General features: G+C 41.1%; 1 protein-coding gene across 9 annotated transcripts in view; it reads left to right on the top strand.

The window, feature by feature from the left end:
• The window catches only part of MAP2K5 (mitogen-activated protein kinase kinase 5), a 260586-nt gene that overhangs the window by 204956 nt on the left and 37923 nt on the right, over positions 1-17707 (top strand). For 6 of the 9 annotated variants that reach the window (XM_082737007.1, XM_082737004.1, XM_082737006.1 and 3 more), the window contains 2 exons: positions 14386-14447; positions 17438-17483. In XM_082737007.1, coding sequence (XP_082593133.1) covers positions 14386-14447; positions 17438-17483 — 108 coding nt within the window. The remainder of the gene's footprint in view (positions 1-14385; positions 14448-17437; positions 17484-17707) is intronic. The other 3 variants (XM_082737010.1, XM_082737008.1, XM_082737009.1) reach the window with 1 other exon arrangement.

Here is a 17707-nt window from a genome sequence, read left to right as displayed (position 1 = left end):
CCCCCTGCTTGGAATGACCTCCTCTTCCTTTTCACTTGGTCCATGCCCTAAGCATCCTCCAAAGCCCAGCTCAAATGCCATCTCCTCTTTGAAGCTGTCTCTCTTACCTTCCCACTCTTCTATCCTGCTGCGCTCCTGCCCAATGCTAGGCAGCTTTATTACAGCTTTTTCCATACGGAATCAAATTTAGTTCATGAGTTGGTCTTTCACTGGATCATGAAGTCACCCAGCACAGGAATTTATCCCAACACCTGGTAGAGATAATGGCCCAACCAGGGTCTCAGTAAATGCTCCTTGGAGTAAACTTCAAAACAAAACAAAACAAAAAAACACACATTTTTCTGGCAGGGCTAGTCCTACACAAACCAGAATGTGGTCTAGGTTTGTCTTTTCTTCTACTGAGGTCCATTCTATCTAGCAGAAAAGGGCCTTTGTCCTATAACACAGCAGCTAAGAACAGAGGCCAGCCCAGAGAAACTTATTTCTATCTTTCCTTCTTTGAAAAATTTTTTATTGAAATAATAATTTACATAACATAAAATTCTCCCTTTTAAAGTACACACCTCAGTTCCAGAACATTTCCATCACTCCAGAAGAACCCCGGTACCTGTTAGCAGTCACTCATAATTCCTCTGTCCCTTCTAATCCCTGGCAACCACTAATTAATCTGCTTTCTATCCCAATGGATTTCCCCATTGTGAACATTTCATATAAGTTGGACCATGTAATATCTGGTTTTTGTAAGTTTGGTTTCTTTCATTTAATATAATGTTTTCAGAGTACTTCCATGTTGTAGTCATTTGTCAGTATTTTGTTCCTATTTATGACCAAGTAATGTTCCATTGTATGGATATACCACATTCTGTTTATTTTATCAGTTGATGAACATTGGGCTGTTTCTGCTTTTTGGCTATTATGAATAATGATGTTATGAACATCCATGTGCAAGTTTTTACATGGACATATGTTCTCCGCCCTCTCATATATATACCTAGGAGTAGAATTGCTGGGTCATATGAAAATTCTGTTTAAAAAAAAAAAAAGAAAAGAAAATTCTGTTTAATTTTTTGATGAATTTCCAAACTGTATTTCCTAACAACTGTACTATGTTCATTCCCACCAACCCACCATGAGGGTTCAGATTTCTCCACATCCTTGCCAGCACTTGCTGTTTTCTGGGGTTCTTTTTTTTTTTTTTTTTAAGATTTTATTTATTTATTTGACAGAGAGAGATCACAAGCAGGCAGAGAGGCAGGCAGAGAGAGAGGAGGAAGCAGGCTCCCTGCTGAGCAGAGAGCCCGATGTGGGGCTTGATCCCAGGATCCTGAGATCATGACCTGAGCCGAAGGCAGCAGCTTAACCCACTGAGCCACCCAGGCGTCCCTGGGGTTCTTTTTAATTATAGTCATCCTGGTGGATGGGAAGTAGTCTCTCACTGTGGTTGTGATTTCCATTTCCATTGTAATTAAAGATGTTGAACATATATTCATGTGTTGATGAGCTATTGAATATCTTCTTTGGAGAAAGGTGTGTTTAATTCCACTGTCCATTTTTGAATTGGGCTATTTTTCTCATTATTGAGTTGTAACAGTTCTTTATATATTCTAGGTATAAGAAGCTGAATATCTCCCCCCATCCAATGGATTTTCTTTTCACTTTCTTGTTCTTGTTTGGCACACAACAGTGTTAAATTTATTTTTTTAGACTTTGAAGCCATTTTAATTTTCTCAGAGGGTGGAAGACTTAGACCTCGACCCTATGTCTACCCCACCCTTGGCACACTCATAAAAGTTCTCGAAGTTCTATAGATTATAGTATGAAAACCATTGATTTTATCCCAAACAATCATTCTGTAAACCTGTATTAATCCTAGAACTAGGTATTGGGGATAGGAATGCAGTTGTCACCATTAAAATGTTTGTGCTGTAGTCCACAAGGCAGACCAGTAAACAGTCATATATAAACAGATCACTTTAAACTAAATTGGATGTAGGTAAGTGGTATGAGATTTGATCCTCTGAGCTCTCAGAGGACCACACTGATTCTCATTTTAACCACTCACATAAATAGGATTTTTATGATAAGGTTTTTAATGATATTTGCAGCTATCTAACTCCTCTAATAACAGTGTAACCAGGTGCTGGGAAATGCAGACAAGAGAGCTGATGATAGAGGAGATGATAATGTCCCAGAGGTCTCTACAGAGAATGGGACCCCAAAGCGCCAGTTAGGAGTTAGTCTCGGATGCAGAAGCCCCAACAGAGTTCAGCAGGGCTGCAGTGCTTGGCAAAGTATCAAGAGATGAGCCAAGGGCCATATTTCAGGGAATCTTTATGTGCTGTGCCTGAAGGCCTTTACCGGGGGAGGGCCCTGAAAGTTTTAAATGGGATCAACAGAACCAGATTTCTGTTTCAGAGAAATCACTGACAGGGTTGTGAAGATGTTTGGGAAGGGCAGTTAGGAAGCTATAGTTCTGATCAGATTCCGAGGGCTTTTAATTAGCCTAAGCACGTTTGAAGAGTATTTAGGAGACAAAATAAACTGCCTTAGGTGAACAGTTGGATGTAGGGGAGAGTAGAGAGCAGGGGTCAGAGATGAAACACATGGCTTGGGCAGTCAGGCCCTCGCTGGCATGGGTCCCACAGAGGGAAGGGCATGTTTACGGGATGAAGATTAGCATTCTGTTCATAGGATGGTACTGCACACCTCATTTAAAACTGTGTTATTAGGGGCTCCTGGGTGGCTCAGCGGGTTAAAGCCTCTGCCTTCGGCTCAGGTCCGAGCTCCGCACCGGGCTCTCTGCTCAGCAGGGAGCCTGCTTCCTCCTCTCTCTCTGCCTACTTGTGATCTCTGTCTGTCAAATAAATAAATAAAATCTTAAAAAAAAAAAAAAAGCTGTGTTATTAGGGACAGCTGGGTGGCTCAGTCAGTTAAGTGTCTGCCTTCAGCTCAGGTCATGATCCCAGGGTCCTGAGATCAAGCCCTACATTGGGTTCCTTGCTCAGCAGGGAGCCACTTCTCCCCTCTGCCTGCTATTCCCCCTCCTTGTGTTCCCTCTCTTACTCTCTGACAAATAAATAAAATCTTTTTTAAAAACTGTACTATTTTCCTGTTTCAGACCCAATTATACGTAGTTTACCAGCTAGAACTTGAAGTTAGGCTTTTCATTTCTGCCTTCATGCTGCACCTCACAACTAGTGGTCACTTAAAAATATTTGTTGAATGAAATATTTGTTGAATATATGCATAATTATAAGAACTTACTACTTGTTTTTTCAACACTGCAGAAAAACAAATCCAAAAAAAAGTAAGGGAGAGTATATTATGAGAAGATACTTAGCTAATTTACATTGTACTTTATTAAAATTCAGAAGTCTAGGCTTTACTTTTACGATTTACAAGACATTTCCCCAAGGAAACATGTTGCTTTCCCGTAACACCCCATTTTACAGATGAGGAAACTGAGTGGCAGTCAAAGGATATGGCTCTTTCCACTTACTCCCCTATGACTGACCTTGATGGAAGCAAAAAGTGACAGCTGAACATCCCAGCATCAGAAGGAGAGATTATTTTAAAAGCTGTAAGAGAAAACAACTTAGAAAGCATTGCAGACGTGCCCCCAGGGCGTGGAGGTATTGCAACACAGCTCAGTGTCGCTGTCTGTAAGAATGACTCCAGGACTTTAAGAAAAAATTGAATTCTATTCTGCATATCTGCTTAAATCGGCAGGAAGGAGCTTGACTCCTTTTAGAAAGATTTATATATACAAAAGATTTGGCTCTTAAACCCTCTGTTGTCTTAAAAAAATTATTCTTGCAGAATCACTCATTCCCAGACAGGTTGCTGGGGGCTGACTAAGTGAGAAGCTTCTGGGCCATGAACAAAGCAGGTGCTCTCTGGGGGTTTCTGGTGGGGGTGAAAATGGTTGCCTAAAGAAACCTCCCTGGAATTCAAAAAGTGGTATTAACCAACCCCAGAGGAAATAATATCCATTCTTTTTTTATTATTCTTTTGCCTGGGGGACTTTGCCGTAATTCTGGCTTCTGAAGTTAGCAAAAAGTAAAAGGAACATGTCCTTGTCTCCTGCTCCCAGCATCCAAAGGCTGGCCGGTTCTTTTCATGATAAAAAACTGCAGGCAGTTTACCCTTAGACAAGACTCCCTGGCCTGAGCTCTCTGATGACCCGGGCAGGCCCGAACTTCTGACCGCAGTGACGACCACTGTAACAATTCAGGTACATGGCTGTTGATACGCAATTCCATGATGCTTAGAACTTGTATGAGTTAGTGACCGAGGCATTAGAAGCTTGGTAAGTTAATACAAGTGGATACACAATAGTCTTGTCCTCCAGTGATACTGTGAGCTAGACCTGTGTCCCATAGTGTTGGGAATATTTAATTGGGACCCTGGAAACTGATACTCCTCTTTTATGTAAGGCAACCTTTGGAAATCTAATACCTCCTTTGAAAAGTTCAGTATGTTTAAATTAATGCAATTTGGCTGGTTTGAAGATTGAAAATAGGTTAACATTAAGGCCATGATTCCTTTAGTAATTACTTTTTCTATTGGTAATAACTGTTTCTTTAGAAATGACATTAACATTCTACCAAAACACAGCAGTAATCCAAAAGTTAATGTTCTGTTCATTTATAATTATATTTAATTCATATTTATGAGTTGTCGGGAGGGAGGAGAAAGAAAGTGAGTTTAAAAAATGTAACAGAAGAAATAAGTTAAAAGCAAAATTTTTCCTGTACATCCTGAAGGATGTACAAAGTCATTTAAATGGAAAAAAGATAATTTTTAAATACACAGATACATAAATTCAGTTGTTGTTAGCTAGCTAATGCTGAAGAAAAATCTGTATTTTTTTATTATTTCCTCGTGGCACTGAATGAATTCAGTAGATAGACTTCCTCCGTTTCTTTTTTTACTAACCAAAATATTAGCATAAACATCCCTATGATTTAGATTTCAATAAGTCAGTTAGATTTGGGTTTTGTTTGTTTGGGTTTTTTAAACCAGGAAAAATTTTGCATCATTAGGCAGTCATTGAACAAGTAGCTTTGTGTTGCTTTCTTTGAATTGTCCACGAAGGCTGATGTATTATTAATGAATTAATTTCTTGGTGGTGAGGCCTATGAATAGCATTCTGTGAATGGGCAGTTGCCTGGTGGGGCCAATTTTGGCTGCTGTCATTTAACATGTGTTGCTCTATTGTGAAGTCTTATCCAGCTGTAGGACAATGCTCATTTAATCCACCATGATGGGACCTACACACCCTGAGCCCAAGCTGGATGCCAGGGTCAGCTACCCAGCAGCTCAGGCTGGGGCACCACTCGGTCTCACTGCCGAGTTGCTGTAATCATTTTGCGTGCTGTTCATTTTCCCTAAACCAGGGGAAATGCGTATGTGAACAGTGCAAATGTTCTCAAAGAGATTCCAAACCGGTCGGCTGGGGTGTTGCCTCCATTCCAGAATGGAGGCAGTGTTCCAGGGAGTGTAAGTTCCTTCCTTCCTCCTGGAAATGGAAGCGTCTGGGCCCACGAGATCCCTGATGTTCTGAGGTCCAGAGTAGCAGATGGCATTATGATTTTCCAAATCCTGATGAACATTCTAACTGAACTTGTTCATTTCACAGTATGTAGTTCTCTTTTTTTTTTTCCACTTCCTCCCCCTTCTTCCCTCCCTGGCTCCCTCTCTTTGTTCCTCTCATGTTGGCTAATTTTAAACTGATGCGCTATCTTCTTAACCCAGCTTTAAATTCCCTTCTCTCCGAGTTTATTGTTTGGAACCAGGTAGAGCACAATTTCACATATAATTTTCAGCCTTTGAGTCACAGCTCACGTCGCCTTTGCATTCGTTTATAAAAATAGGTAAGCAAACACCACCCGCCTTCCTGCACGGAGCGGCCCCAGCAAGTTCTGCTTTTCCCCCTTCTCCGTAGCTTGCGGTGCAGGTGGCAAATGGCGGTAATTATTTTAACTAACAGTCGAGTGAACATCAGGAGGACATACAGTGTGACGATGTGGTCTTTGGATTTCAGTGAGTTCTCGGAGTCTGACTTGATAGTGAGTGTTATGGCTTGTTGGTTTTTCAGGACACGGACCTGCCAGGTTCTTGCCCTTGAACGGTACGTGCATGTAGTTCAGATATCTCTGCGTTAACCCCTTACCTATAAAAAGAGGAGGAGTCATTCCTTTCATTTCGGAATCTGTTAAGGGTTATTATACTCCCTGAGTTTTTTTCCTCTTTTGTTTTTGTTGAATATAGTTATGGTCTCCCGTTAATCTCAGGTGGCTTTTAATCAGCGCTTATGCACATAGAACCTGGTGAAGTCTGTACTTTAACATTACAATTTAAGTCCTGGATCAAACATGTGTAGCTGGACTTTTCCTGAGGAAAAAAAATTGACCTTACCAGCGTATGAAATTCAAACACCATATAGGGACAAGGTAAAACCACAGGTAGGAATTGCTGAATAATTACCTTTAGACCAGCGTGAGCAGGAGGCTTCCCACGAGGGTGAGCTCATTTAATGGTTCCTAAAACTCAATCTTGTGGATGTCAATGGTCATGCTTGATTATTTGCAGCAGTGTTTTATGGAAAAGCAATGGAAATGCATTGGGAGGCTCCAGAGAGGACAATAACAGGTTTTACTTTTGTAAATGCAGTCCCTTTGGTATGAGACCAGGCGTGTTTTTGCTGTTCTGCCCACACCATGAAAAAGGGAGGTATATGTGAATGTCAGTGAGTGTGTGTGTGTACTGTTCATAGGGACACCTCTAAATCATACTGTGACCTATAGCCTATGACCAACAAGTGACCTAAAATAAAAAGAGAAAAAAACGGGCTGTCCTTTAGCTTCAGAGAGAAAGCAACTGTAAATATGGTTTCAAAGATTAATCCATGTTCCGGTTCTCTACCTCTTTTCAAGGAATTTAATAAAACACCGAGGTCATTGCCATAGGTTCAGAAAAATGTCTAAGTAAATATTAGTCTTTTAAATGACCAAAAATTAAAGACTAAATGATGGATTAATTTTGATATTAATGACAAAGGTTTTTTTTCCTCTTCTCTTTTATCTTGGTACTGAAAAACTTCTACAACATGTTTAGGGGGAAAAAAAAACAGGAAAGAGCTTCATAATCTCACCTCCCAATTACCTACAGACAGATTCCTTTAGACCTGTTCATTTATATTTTGTGGTGTTTTTTTTTTTTATAAGCCATCTGGTTGTGATGTTCATTTGGCTAACAGCTGGTTCTCCCTTGATTTAAGGGTTTATAGGTCAGGTGGGTGTTTCAGTGGCAGAAATTCAGGGCTTTTGCCCCTGGTTCCATGTCCTTCTGAGGCAAGTTAAATGAGCTGCTACTGTCAGCCCACACCCAGTGGATAGAGCTTCACACCAAAATGCCCACAAATGTAATTTGTCACATCTGGCAACCCAGAGCATGGAGTGACCCAGTGTGGAAATGAATCGTCTTTCACTTTCTCTGCTCACGGCTTGATGTGGAGTGGGATGAGTAGAAGAAGGGCTTTCTGGTCTCCAGCTAAGGTGGGGGGGGGGGGGTCAGAGGCTTTCTTTGCTGATGACGTCCATCTGCAAGCCTTCCTAAAGGCATAGCCTCATTCCCACTGTTGTCCCTCCTCACACCCCAGAGATTCGGTCAGTTGTGTTCACATTGTGAAATCAAAAATATAGATAATGTCAAATTACCGGTTGTTTCCTCACAGAGTGGCCACATTTTTAAGTGAGCGATTTAATAAGCACTGTCTGAATTTGTACGACTCCTACGTGTAATTATGGTGCATGTATGTCTTACGCTGGACTATTGTCTCATTCTCTGGCTGACCTAGAGCCCCTGTCCCTCTCGTTCCCACCTTTGTCTCTCTTTCAGGATGTGCCTGCCTTCTCCTCACCCACCCTACACCCCCCCCCACAGTCCATTAGAGCAGCAGCTGCCAGTTAGAAACACAGAGAACCTTCAAAATATTAGCACTGAGCTAATTTCCCAGAGTCTACCATTGGACTACACTTCAGACAGTTAGATTTTTAGTTTATACATTCATTTCTGTGGAGGTCTTTAAAGGAGATGGCGCAGGTTTTTGTGTGTTTTTTTTCTTTCTTTTGTCCAAACAAACCAGGTTTCCTCCTTAGTCAAAAGGAGATTTGTCTTATGGATTCTGCAGTTGCTCACAAAAGTGTCATTTTAAGGTAGTGGACAGTGGAGAATCAAAAACCGATTTGGGGTCTAACAAGGCAAAATGCTTTCTGCCTGAAATGAAGCCACTGGAATTACAAACGAACTTTGATCTAACACTGTGGACAGGAGTGGAGCAATCTAAAAGAGCTGTGGCAATTAGTGTGAATCCCAGAGCATAGAGACAAATCGTTGGGCTGGGCGAAGGGAACATTAGGCTTAAATTAGAAATTTTTTTTTTTTTTAATGTTAGTGCACTAACTCAATATTGATCAGACTTGAGATGGTTCTCTGACTTTAACTACCTGATGACTTGATGGCTTGACACCATGAAATCTGAAAATAAGATATTAAAAAATGTTAGAAGGCTTGCCATATTCTGTGTAACTTGCCAGGCTGGTTTAATCTAACCACATCACAACTGACCTTTAGAATTTGACAGTGTGGCCAACGCCTTGAGAGTTTTGAGAAGTTGCCCTTCTTCTGTCTTCCTTCTTTGACTGCTAGCAGTCAAAAAATCTTGGTTTGAAGGAATTTCTATTTTGCATGAAGATAAGGGGACAGAACATAGATGAAAACGCTCAAGGTGGCTCCCCGTCCTCCTGCGCCCACCCCAGGTGCTCTCTGGAAGTGAGGAAGGAAGAAGGTGGGAGGGCAGAGACAGTCTCGTACAGCCCTCCAGACGCCATACTCTGTTCTCTGTCACTCTTCTTTATGAACTCATGGGTACCGGCCAGACTTAGTGCCCCCCCAGTACAACCCAAATGCCCAGCTCTTACTTAGCGATTTCCTCCACCTTGCAGGGCTGTTTATTAGGGGTATACATCTTTTCCCCCAAATAGTACACAAATTCTTTAAGGTTATGGATTAAATATCAGTCACCCCCACAATGCCAGGCTTAGTGCCTTTGACACAGTAGGTGGTCAAGAAAATTACTGAATGGGGCGCCTGGGTGGCTCAGTGGGTTAAAGCCTCTGCCTTCGGCTCAGGTCATGATCTCAGGGTCCTGGGATCGAGGCCCGCATCGGGCTCTCTGCTCAGCAGGGAACCTGCTTCCTCCTCTCTCTGCCTGCCTCTCTGCCTACTTGTGATCTCTGTCTGTCAAATAAATAAATAAAAATCTTAAAAAAAAAAAAAAAGAAAGAAAATTACTGAATGAAAGAACCAATAAATAATGAATGACTATCCATTTTTATTACATAGTATTTTATGCCTATGCCCTGTCAATGTTTGAATTAACTACCATATCCTTCTCAGGTTTCATTATTATTTATAATTATGTATTAAAGGCAGAAATTAAATATGCAGGTATATTTTTTCAAGCTGAGTTCTTTAAACTTTTTTCCATTGAGTAGTTGGCCAGCCTTTCCACTTATACAAAACTAAGCTCCGCCAGGAATCTGGACCTCATCAGAGTTTTTTAAAATAGTTCCTTACCTTTTTCTTTTTAAATTTTCCATTTCAACATCATTTGAGATTCATATGCAGTTGTAAGAAATAGTATGGAGAGGGGCACCTGGGTGGCTCAGTCTGTTACATGTCCGACTCTTGATTTTGGCTCAGGTCATTATCTCAGGATCGTGAGATCAAGTCCCACATCAGGCTCCACACTGGGTGTAAAGCTTGCTTAAGATTCTTTCCTTCTCCCTCTGTCCCTTCCCTCCCCCTCTCTAAAATAATAATAATAATAATAATTTTTTAAAAAATAATAAGAGGGAGAGAGCCTATTTACCGTTCACTCAGTTTCCCCCAGTGTTAATAGCTTATAAGTATAGTACAGTTTTCACAACCAGGAAATTGACATTGATACAATTCACTGAATTCAGATTCTACCCATTTTCCAGGCACTCACGCATGTGCACACACATGTGGGCAGGCATTCATGCACAAACATTGTCCTGGATCTTTCCGAAGCCAAGAAACATAGTTTAAAACAAAACAAAACTATGCTTTTGATAATGATCTCTCTTTTAAATAAGTGATTTTGAAAGCATTTGCCTCATCTCTATTTTCTGTATTTGGAGTACCCAACCTATCTGCCTGCTCTCAAGGTCACAAACTGTGCTTACAGGCATAGTTAGTCTGCAAGTGAACTAGCAGCCCCAGTGACTGGAGTCAGCCCTCCTTCCCCCTCCTCCCCTACTCTTTGAGTATGTAGGTATACACACACACACACACACACACACACACACACAAATTTTCTGCTGCTTGCCTTTTTTATGCCTGAGTACCTTGCTGACAAGTGCTAATAACAAAATACCCAGAGAGAGTCCAGTTGAAGTTAGCATACATTAAACATTCTGAACTTGTCCTTTTGCTCATAGATTGTGCATAATTAATAATTAAACAGTTTCAGTTGTAATGGGTTGACCTTCCTGAACTGTTCATTATTCACAAGGCAAAGGCATCACTCAAACTTTTTTCCCATTGTCCTTCGCTGTTCCTTAGCATGACACGTGCTTGTGTTCTAGTTGTTTAGCACAAGGGGCTGACCAGGTAGTTACTGAAACCTCTGAGACTTGGAGACTGTCCTCCTTGAGGACCAGAACTGCTTACTGAAATGGTTGATGGCCGCTGTTTTTACATAACAGTTGCTGGCTCCATAACAAGATCCAGCTTGTGTCCCTGTAGCAGGACTGTAGAGTTGATAGGGGACTAGAATCTCAGGTTGAGGCTTCTGGGTAAGGTTTTATCCACAGTTTCATTCCATACCTCTGTGCTTAGAAGTTCAACAGAAAAGCCTCCCCCAGAAAAGCCCTTAAGGTGATGTATAGCACCTGGGGTCTTAAGGAGAGTGACTTTTATTAACCATTAAGAGTTGGTTTCAGCCAGTCCTGAGAGTTGTTACTGTAACTGCTTCTCCAGCTCCTGTTTGTGTTTTTGAAATGTATTCGTTCATCTTCCCTGAACCCAGGTTTCACAGAGCATGTTTTTGATGCGTAATAGCAAGGACTTGACTAGACCCCTGAACCCCTGGGCAGGGTTCTCAGGCTCTTTCTAACCCAGTGGTGACTGGTTGCTGCCCCTGCCTGGGAGCTGTGGGGAAACTGGGACAGCTCCACTCTGATCCTCCCTCCCTCTCTCCCTCCCTCCTTGGCGCAGATTTGAATTCCAGCTTGAAACAGACAGATTCTTGGAGGTGTCCTGCAATGCTCTTCTAAACAAACTTCTGGTTTTACTTGCATAAAAATGAGAAAAGTATACTCTAAAAATCCTCCCAGTGTGGTGAACACCATCAAATCTCTTTATTTGCTTTCCTCCTGAGTGTTAGCAGCCTTCGTGCTTGTGTGGAGTAGGAGACTCTCAGAGGACTCCTCTGCTCACCCCTCTGCCCCCCCATGTTTGTGCGTGACATTCTGACCACACCCTTACACACGCCCACCCTCTCACCCCCTAACCCCCCGCCAGTCAGTCTTCTGTATCTCAGAAAATTCTCCTTGGAGGTATGCAAGAGGACACAGCTTTTAAAAGGAAAAGAAATATCTGGCATTATGCATGTGAGATTAGAATTTCCCCCCGCATCTCTGATGAGTGATTCTTTCCAGGCACCCCTGAGATGAGACTCTGCTCTCTGCGGTTCTGTAAAGTCGACTTGGGGTGGCATTTTCACAAGTGAAATAAATTATTCATGGGTACCACCCAGTGTTCCTTAGTTTTATATTATGAGAAACTTAACAGGCTACAATATCAGGTCTTAAATAAAATTAACTACCCATGCAAAGATGTCACATTGCCTCGTTTTGTTTCTCATCCATGTTAAAATGACATCTTCATCAAGTTGCCTGGTCTATAATTCATTAATTTACTCTTGGTATCATACTTTGAAATGAGGCCCACATTAGCATCATGTTTTATATCAGGATCTTTGTAGAAAACCAGTCGAGAATTTTAACCATCTTAGTAAATATTCAGCCACATTAAGGCAGTAGGCTTTTATCTTCCTAAACATCGCATTTAAAATCAACTACTACTCAGACACTCCCAGGACCAGAGCCTCCAGAAGAATTTCAGAAATGATGACTTGGAGGACTGACTTCCTGATCGGGGTCCATAGTTTCTGCACCTCAGACTTTGAACCGTTTTTGTACTAACTGTTTCTGAGACAGTGAAATGTCATTTCTTAAACTGTGCCTTGTAGAATCTTGCAGGCGCCGTGATATATATATGGCTTTCCTAAAACAGGCCGGGCTGAAATTGATATCATGTTTTATTTTTGCTCTTCAAACCAATGGGACTTCTGTGGCCATTTTATAGTACCTTTATCGAAGACTTGTCATGTTGTTGCACGCCTGTTTCTTCTGAGTGGACGGTTTCATCAGCCCCCTGTTTTTCATGTCCTCTCTGTGTAATGCCTGCATGTAATCCTTTGAACTTGGCAAGATTTTATTTCGCTCCCATTTTCCTTTGTTTTCCTTTCTTTTCGGAAGCCTTTCTCTACTGATGAGAATTTTAAGTTTATGATTACTAACCTTCTCCTGATCTGGATGAATAGAGTAAATTCAAAGAGTACAGAAAGGCAAAATCTAAGGATCATTTCAATCACATTTCATTCACAGAGGTTCTTTTAACCTCTTCGGGATTTATTTATTATTTATTTATTTATTATTTTTTTTTTTTTTTGGCTGCTTTGACCCCCTCAGTTCCTTTTGATTTAATTGTATTTTCCAGCAGTTTCCAATTGTTTGAATTGGAAACAAAGCCTTAATAAGAGTTCTAGTTAATTTTCTGTCTTGTAATTACCGATCTCATTTTTCTGATAATTGGCCACAGCAATTATATGTATATTTACTAATCACATAGGAGGCTGTGCAATTGTATCTATCTGCCACCATTGATAATGACACGCATATTGCAGAGGTGCTTTTATCATCTTCTTTTTTCCACTACATCAAAGCTATTTCCTCTCGTTCTCAATAATGAATACATGCACGCATTTGACACAGTTGTGTGCTAGAGAAATTGTTTGGCTCCCACCAAATGCTGCATGCTCTGAGTTTCTTGCCTGCAGCGCTGGAAGGTTGTATGTAATGATATATTGCTCATCCAAATGGCCAAAGCACTCCAAAGCACAGTGAGATTAAAATAAGTCATTCCTTTGTTAATTTAAATAGGTGCATGTATCATACTTTGCAGGGCACTTTGTGTAGGGATGTCAGAGAGGAAAAAAGCCGCCGAAAGGTATTTTTAATAGCAAATGAGAATAGATGGGAATGGAGTCATTTGCAGCTGCCTACTTTATGTGGCTCTCTTGTTCCAACTGTAGGTCTAATGAGATGACTGTTAAAGTACTCTGCAGTGTAATTTCATTACATCCTGAGCCGCTACACTATAAACACAGTGGCGCTCTCTGTCATTCTTGGAAAAACTCCTAAATTCTTAAAGCCTTCCTTTGCAAATGGTAATGGGGTTTGCTCCCTGTGTTACTCAGTGGTTGTCATTTGTGGCTTCGTTGTTTCCTGCTCTTTTAAGTGGCTCCCACCTCCGCCCCAGTTCTGTTTGGTGGTCAAGGTGGGAGTTTTTCACTGGGTCCTTAATTCACAGCCTTTCTCACACATGTGACGAGTTTGCCCAGACTGGCAAATAGACTAAAATTCTTTTCAGGACACAGCTTCCCCTGTAAAAAGCCTTTCTATTAAAGTAAAAAACAAAAACAAACAAAAAAACCTGACCCAAATGCTTCAGCAAGCAGTTAAGAGCAGTTGAATATACAAATAAATGTAAATAAAAAGGAAAGTGTAAATAAATAGCAAATCCAGTAAAAGAAACAAAGGTCAACACAAGAATAATTTCACAGCTCTTTGTTAATTACAAGACCATTTGTGTGTTACTTAAATAATCATTAATTTCTCATTTACACTTTCGTACCTTCTTTCCTACCCCGTGGCTATCATTGTCCTGTTTCCACCTCCCTCCCTCTTTGCTCTCATGTTTCTCACCATTGTAAAATGTGTGTGGCTTTAAATTTGGCATTTTTACGTAAACATGTGGGAGAGGGTGTAGACAGTCTTTTTAATTGGATGAGGCCTTATTTTCCTTCCCACATGGTGCTGAATCCTTGTTATAGATTCATCTTTATCCTGCTCCTTGGGGGAGCTGGGCAGGGGTTGGGGGGGGTGGCGCATGGAAAGGAAGAAAAGGAATTGTTGTGACTTTTGGTGACTTGTTTTTCCTCCATCCCAGGATTCGCCCGTCCTTCCGGTTGGAGAGTTCTCCGAGCCATTTGTACATTTCATCACTCAGTGGTGAGCCCGTTTGCAAACATGCCATGCCCTCAATGTAAATGATACATGCCATTAACTCCCAGGCTCCGCGAGACCTTATGGCTCTCCCTGCTTCCTCCTGGAGACGGGAGGGACTTCGGGGCCTTGGGCAGATGGGGCAGCAAAGCTGAAGAAATTGTTTAAATTATGTAAACGTTATTTACACAAAGGGTCGTAAATGTACTTTAGAGGCTTTTTTCTGTTTTAATAAACTGCTGAGACTCGGGCTCCTTCTTTGAGCACAGATACTGTTGCTATCCAATTTCTTTTTTTTTTTTTTTTTTTTAAGAAAAACACAATTTTATAGTCCCTATTGAACAGACATATGAAGCTTATTTTTATTAATGTAACCTCAAGTTACCCATAAAACTGTCTGTCACTTAGTGGAAGCAGCATAGTTTATTAATTCATTGGGTTTTCAGTAAATAACTTTTATCTTTGGTTGTGTGTTAAACACAATACTGGTGTTCCATTTCAGTGAATTTTGATGTTTGAAAGACTATGAAAACATGGTTCCATTAGGCCCACTTGAACCATTAAAGAACTGGGAGGAACCACAGGTCAAAGGGGCCGTCAGTGTCATTTTACACCTGAGGAAACACGCATTTTTCTTTGCCAACCCTCTGCATTTTCCCCCTCTGTAGGTGGAGGGTCCCCCTTTCACAGCATCCACCTGCCTCTTCCCCATTCAGCAGCACCCAGGAGGCTGTGGACGGCCCCATTGTTCCACTGCCCTCCTTCTGCCCTCTGCCTCTCCCTAGCACGGAGAAAGAGAAGGAAATTGGGAGCCTAGCAATGATCACCACAAAGCAAGAGGCAGAACTAACCAGAAACTCTTCGGGACATTCCGGAACTTATTCACAGCTACCTCTACCTGCCTTCCCCTAGTCCACTGAATTCCGTTTCATCACGCCTTTAGAGTCCTGTTCGGTAGTGGAAAACGGAACCCTTCCTTCCTGTGGCGCCTGGAAATGGTGCAGTCAGGAGTCCTTGCCAAACCAAAACATTTGTGCACTGTCCCCTGCCCCTCCCCCACCATGATCCATCTGATGATTACACTAAAGTGAAGCTAAGAAATATTCCTTAATATAAATGTCAAGCTTTATCACCTTTTTGACTAAGTGTAATATGTTACCTCTTAATAAAAATGTCTCATACTCCATGTATAATGTCTTTATACTCCATAGAAAAACATGTGAGGAAGAGATTTTTTTCGCCCTGACTTTAAAAATTTTATTAACACTGTTTCTATTTATTTAAAAGACTTATCTAATATTCTGTAGCTTTTAAAAACTATTTTTACCCTGCAGATGTTTCATTTCCAAAGCACCCCATGTTAGAAAAAACAGATATATCCACTGAACACTGGAATCCTGAGCTCATCGATAATATCAGAGCCCATTATCCAAAAATGTGTATTAATCTCTCTTAATTTCCTTTATGTGGAATTCCTAGAAACACTCAGAAGCAGCCCATCATGGGAATGCCACATTTTGAACTGCAGAAATTGAAAAACAAACCATGCCGTTCCTAAACTGCCTGGAGCCCTGGTTTGGGCATCACCCGCCTGGCGCTGTGGGATTTGTGACGGGAGGGCTGTGCATCTCACTGTGTGGCCTGAGACCCCCTTGGGGGTGGGGCCGGTTCTGGGCTGAAGTGGGAGGGGAGCAGATAAGGCTTTGCCTTCCTTCTGTCCAAAAAATTAATCAGCTGCTATGTAAAAGTTTTATGGAGACAGGGGGAGGGGTAACCTGTGTTGAAATTTCCACAGATGTCAAGCCGAAACAGAAATGATAGTGGGTAATAGCCTTGTTTTCCCAAGAGATACAGCTACTTTGGAATGTCAGATTAGGACTGTTACCAACTCCACTGGCGAGACAGCTTGAATTACTTGCTAATGAATGCAGTATTTGAGAGGTGCATATGGTTATTTATAGGGAAGGCAAATGTCCTTGATGTCATTAATGGTTCATAACTACGGTTCTTATTTACCAAATGATCATTAAGTCTCTCTACTCAAAAAAAAAGAAAAGAACAGAAAAGAAAATACTGTCAGCAAATGCAGGGATCATAAGACAGGTTTTCCTGGTGCTTGTTAGAGTTTGCCTTGTGTAAAAGAAAAAGCATCTGTGTGATTTTCAAGTAATAGAAGAAGCAGTCTCTTTTCATGACTTTATCCCACAGACTCCCTGAGTTTGGTATGGATAAGGGCCACCAGATAGGTAGCTGCTTGTAGTCACATCAGTCCCACGTGTGAGTGCTTCATCCCGTAGCCTTCATACCTGACGCAGCTACTGATGATACTTACTGCATGTCAGACAAGCAGCATTTTGTATGAGGAATGTGATCCTTTAAGCACCTTAAACAAACTTAACTCCCCGCCCTCAGCTGTTTAAAGAATATCGCCCTGCATTGTAGCCAGAATAAATAAAAGTTGAACTAATAGAACAGCCCATTTGTAATTTTGTAGCATTATCTAGATTCCTGACTTCTTTTATGACTTGTCATTCAGAGTCAAAATGAAGAAATAAAATATTTTCTCATTTGACCTGGTAGTCATGTTTTTTTTTTCTTATTACTGATCCCAGTTACGGAAAAAGAAGTCTATTGTTGCCTAGATTTAAGTCTGAAATAAACTGAAAACTAAGTCAAGAAGAAATATTGCCGCTTTTTTCCTCCCACAATTATTTCAAAAGTGGAATTAGGTAAATTTAAATTCATTCTTCATATGTAGTGCAAGAATAACTACCCCCCCCCAAAAATCTTTATGTTTCTGATTCATGAGATTCCCCAAAATCTGATTAATTAAAGGCCCAAATAAAAGAAAGGGAATATATGCTAATACTTTGGCCAAGAATTGAACACGGTGAATTTGAAGTCATTCCGATTCCAGGGGAAATAGTCCATGGTGGAAAGTATAGCACAGATTCATGCGTGATCTAGATAATGACGAGCTTTTCTTCCTCTAACAGCATGCGAAAACAACCCAAAGAAAGACCAGCACCTGAGGACCTGATGGTAAGTACATTGCTTTAATTACGTTAGCATTCTCTGGTTATATATCTGTGCTTAACCTTCTGCTAAAAGAACTGGAATGGAATTTAAAACATCCACAGCTCTTAAGAGAGACTGCATTACTTACTCCTTTTGGGTAGTGTTTTGAAGCCCAGGTAGTAGTTTTTACTCTTTAAAAAACCACCACCAGGGTGCCTGGGTGGCTCAGTGGGTTAAAGCCTCTGCCT

Source organism: Mustela nivalis, assembly GCF_964662115.1.
Source record: "Mustela nivalis genome assembly, chromosome: 6".
Taxonomy (NCBI): Eukaryota; Metazoa; Chordata; class Mammalia; order Carnivora; family Mustelidae; genus Mustela; species Mustela nivalis.
The sequence above is the reverse complement of the archived record's forward strand: the minus strand, read 5'-3'. Positions and strand labels throughout refer to the sequence as shown.